The sequence below is a fragment of the Triticum dicoccoides genome, chromosome 4B (assembly GCF_002162155.2).
Source record: "Triticum dicoccoides isolate Atlit2015 ecotype Zavitan chromosome 4B, WEW_v2.0, whole genome shotgun sequence".
Classification (NCBI taxonomy): Eukaryota; Viridiplantae; Streptophyta; class Magnoliopsida; order Poales; family Poaceae; genus Triticum; species Triticum dicoccoides.
In genome coordinates, this window is record NC_041387.1 from 566,465,989 (window position 1) to 566,468,822 (window position 2,834).

Here is a 2,834-nt window from a genome sequence, read left to right on the forward strand (position 1 = left end):
GTTTCGGTGTTACAGCCAGGAGTTTGACAGGAAGAGAGATAACAACTGAAAGTTGAGATTTCATGGACTATTACATAACATGGAGAACAATCCTATCATCTAACACATATTGGTGCCTTTATAAAATGTTGAGATTGTCCATATAAGTGTAGCACATGCATGACTATCCAGTGGACAGGCTCTTAGCCAAGTGGTTGGAGCGCGGTTGTGCATTCCAGCCGGCGCAGGTTCAAACCCCGTGGGGTCATTTGGCTATATTGGTCAATCACGTAGGTTTGAACTTGAGTCTCACATCTTCTCTCTTACTTAAAAAGCCACGGAGCTCCTCCCCCGGTGGTCTATTTTTTTTCTTGCACAACTATCCAAGAACAGAGTTGTAGATAGAGAGTAAAGGCCAACGTACACTTGGCTGCAGACCTAAGACGAATGAAAGAGGTTAGATTAAATTTCGTGTGTTTGAACTTGGGTCTCACATCTTCTCTCTTAATTACAAAGCCGCAGGGTTCCTTCCCTCCTGGTCTATTTGGTAAATTTTAACATGGTCTCTCTTAGCTCATGTTTTTACATGTGTGGTAAGAAGATAAAAGTTAATCATGTCACTATTTAGTGAGATCAACGGCTCAGATCTATTTTATATTGTTACCTCTCATGTGAAAGGAGGAGGCAAGAGGTAAGAGGCTCAGATCTACTTTTTTGGTTTCTTGCAAAGCTAACCAAGAACAGAGTTGTAGGTGGGTAGTAAAGGCCAACGTGCAGTTGGCTGCAGACCTAAGACGAATGAAAGAGGTTAGATTTGATGAAAGCATGCGAAATGCTGCATAATTCCTATCTGCAATTGAACTTTAGGAAAGAAGACTGACGAAATCTGGCAAACATTGCTCTGCTCTAATCCAAGCTGCATCAAGGAACAAACCAAGTAAACAGAGTTCCAGTAAAAGATTTTTCCCACAATTTCATCTGCATTCACATTTGATTCCATGGAAACCAAGGAGTTTGTACAAACTTTGCAATAGCTGTCCTTCAGCAGGGAGGTAGTTTTATGAAGCAGTTCTCTTCCTCAAATCAGGAAGGAGCAGAACACGAAGCGCCCATCTTTATGGAAAAAGAAAAAACAAATGGCAAGGAGTAACCAGAATACCAGATAGACTCAGACTAAATGAGCAATTATGGAGCTCACACTCGCTCACTAGTACCCCACTGGTTTTATTGCACGGCCACGAGCTTCCCACCAATCTCCCCTGCTGCTCCATTGCAGCACTTCCGAGCCCCGTCGCCGCCTTCGTCGCGGCCCTTGGGCACCGTCACGATAAGCTGTCCGTCGACGTAACCGGCCATAGCCAGCTCCGGGCAACAGTCTTCAGGCAGCCGGTACCTCCACCTGTCAAGCTCCATGTCGTCGCCATCCTCGTCGTCTCCGGTCCCAGAGTGCACCACCACCACCTTGACGACCCCGGGGTAAATCTTCACAAGGCGCGCCCTCACCTCGCCCATGGGGCCGCAGGCCGCGAAGAAGTGGAGCGCGGTGGTGCCCTCGAACGCCCTGACGTCAGCGTCCACCGGGAGCGGCAGCTCGAGCACCTTGCTGTACACGTGCGGCAGCCGGCGGAGGGCCCTCTTGGCGCCGTCGCCGGACGCATTCGCCGTCGACTGTTGCATCCCCATGTAGTACGATCGCGGACGGTCCAGGAGAGAGAGCTCCGACGAGCTCCGAATCCTTCGATCTCACCTCTGTCCCTCTCTTTCCGGTTCCTCTGTCGACGAGTATGCCTCCTTGCCGCCGGGCGACGCGATTTATAGGTGTGCTGGTGGGTCGGAGATGCTAGAGGCCAAAGGATCGAGGTGTCGCGGCGTTCTTGAGTGACGCGGGGGAAAGATAAGCCCGGGGATCGATGATGAAGGTGGCGGGAGGAGTCGGAGAGAGATGGATGGAGATCGGGGACGGCGATAGGATGAAGACGAGCAGTGTTGGTGCGCGTGTCCGCGCCCCTGCGACGGCAGTGAGTTTGTTCTGCCTGGTGTGCTGCTACGTGGCATGGCCGCTGCGGTGTGGGCTCCGGTGGCGTCTCGAAGATAAGGCCGGTATTGGCGCTTCTCCGTCGATCCCAAACATGGGGCTGCTCCAACGGTTTTCAGGGGTTGTGGCATTCTTTGATTCTAGGGATTTATTAGGTGCCATTGTTAAAGGATTGGCATTATATTATGGATTTTTTCTATGGGGCTCTTTGCAACACAGAAATCAGGCACTGTGAATCCCAAAATCCACGGAGTCGAGGGCCACGGACATCGCGTTGTCTGAGTCTACTCGGCGACGGCCGTCGGGAATCATGGAGGGGTGTGTCCCCCGCTCCACCGGGATTGGCTGGGGACACAGGGCTGGGCCCCAACGTACCGTGGTGGCGCCGGCCCAGCCTGAGTCGCTCATGCCGGGCTAGAAGTGAAAGATGTAGATTTTCGCTCTTCCTACTGTGGCTGGTACTCTGTGGTGTGGACGGTGGGTGAGGTCTTGGACTTGGATGCCGGAGCGGCAGCTTCAGATGGTGGTTCGCATGGTTGGCTCTCCGGCGGGTGCCATTTCCGTGGTGGTGGCTCCCTTGGTCGTGCGGGCGGCGAGAGGGGTAATAATTGGTGGCTCAGGCGCGTCCTCTGCTGGACACCGCCCAGATCTGGATCCGGGGTCTGGGCACGTCGTGTTTGCCCTAGGGCCTCGGTGACTTAGGGTGGGGTGTCGAGTGAAAGCTCCGCGCCTTTGAGCCGGCGACGGCGACGCTTGCGGGCGTCGCTCTCTTCTTGAAGACGTAGGCGTGGACCTCCTCGCCACGTTAGAGTTTCGGGGG

At 53.3% G+C, this 2,834-nt stretch overlaps 1 protein-coding gene across 1 annotated transcript; it reads right to left on the reverse strand.

Annotated features, from left to right (window-relative positions):
• Nucleotides 1-951: 951 nt before the first annotated feature.
• On the reverse strand, nucleotides 952-2,028 carry LOC119293903. The gene has a single exon (XM_037572234.1). It carries the CDS (start codon nucleotides 1,660-1,662, stop codon nucleotides 1,204-1,206), a length of 459 nt encoding a protein of 152 aa, XP_037428131.1. The 5' UTR covers nucleotides 1,663-2,028; the 3' UTR covers nucleotides 952-1,203.
• Nucleotides 2,029-2,834: the final 806 nt, after the last annotated feature.

What these genes read in the sequence shown, in the direction of transcription:
- LOC119293903 (XM_037572234.1), bottom strand. Translation starts at nt 1,662, where the DNA reads ATGGGGATGCAACAGTCGACGGCGAATGCGTCCGGCGACGGCGCCAAG.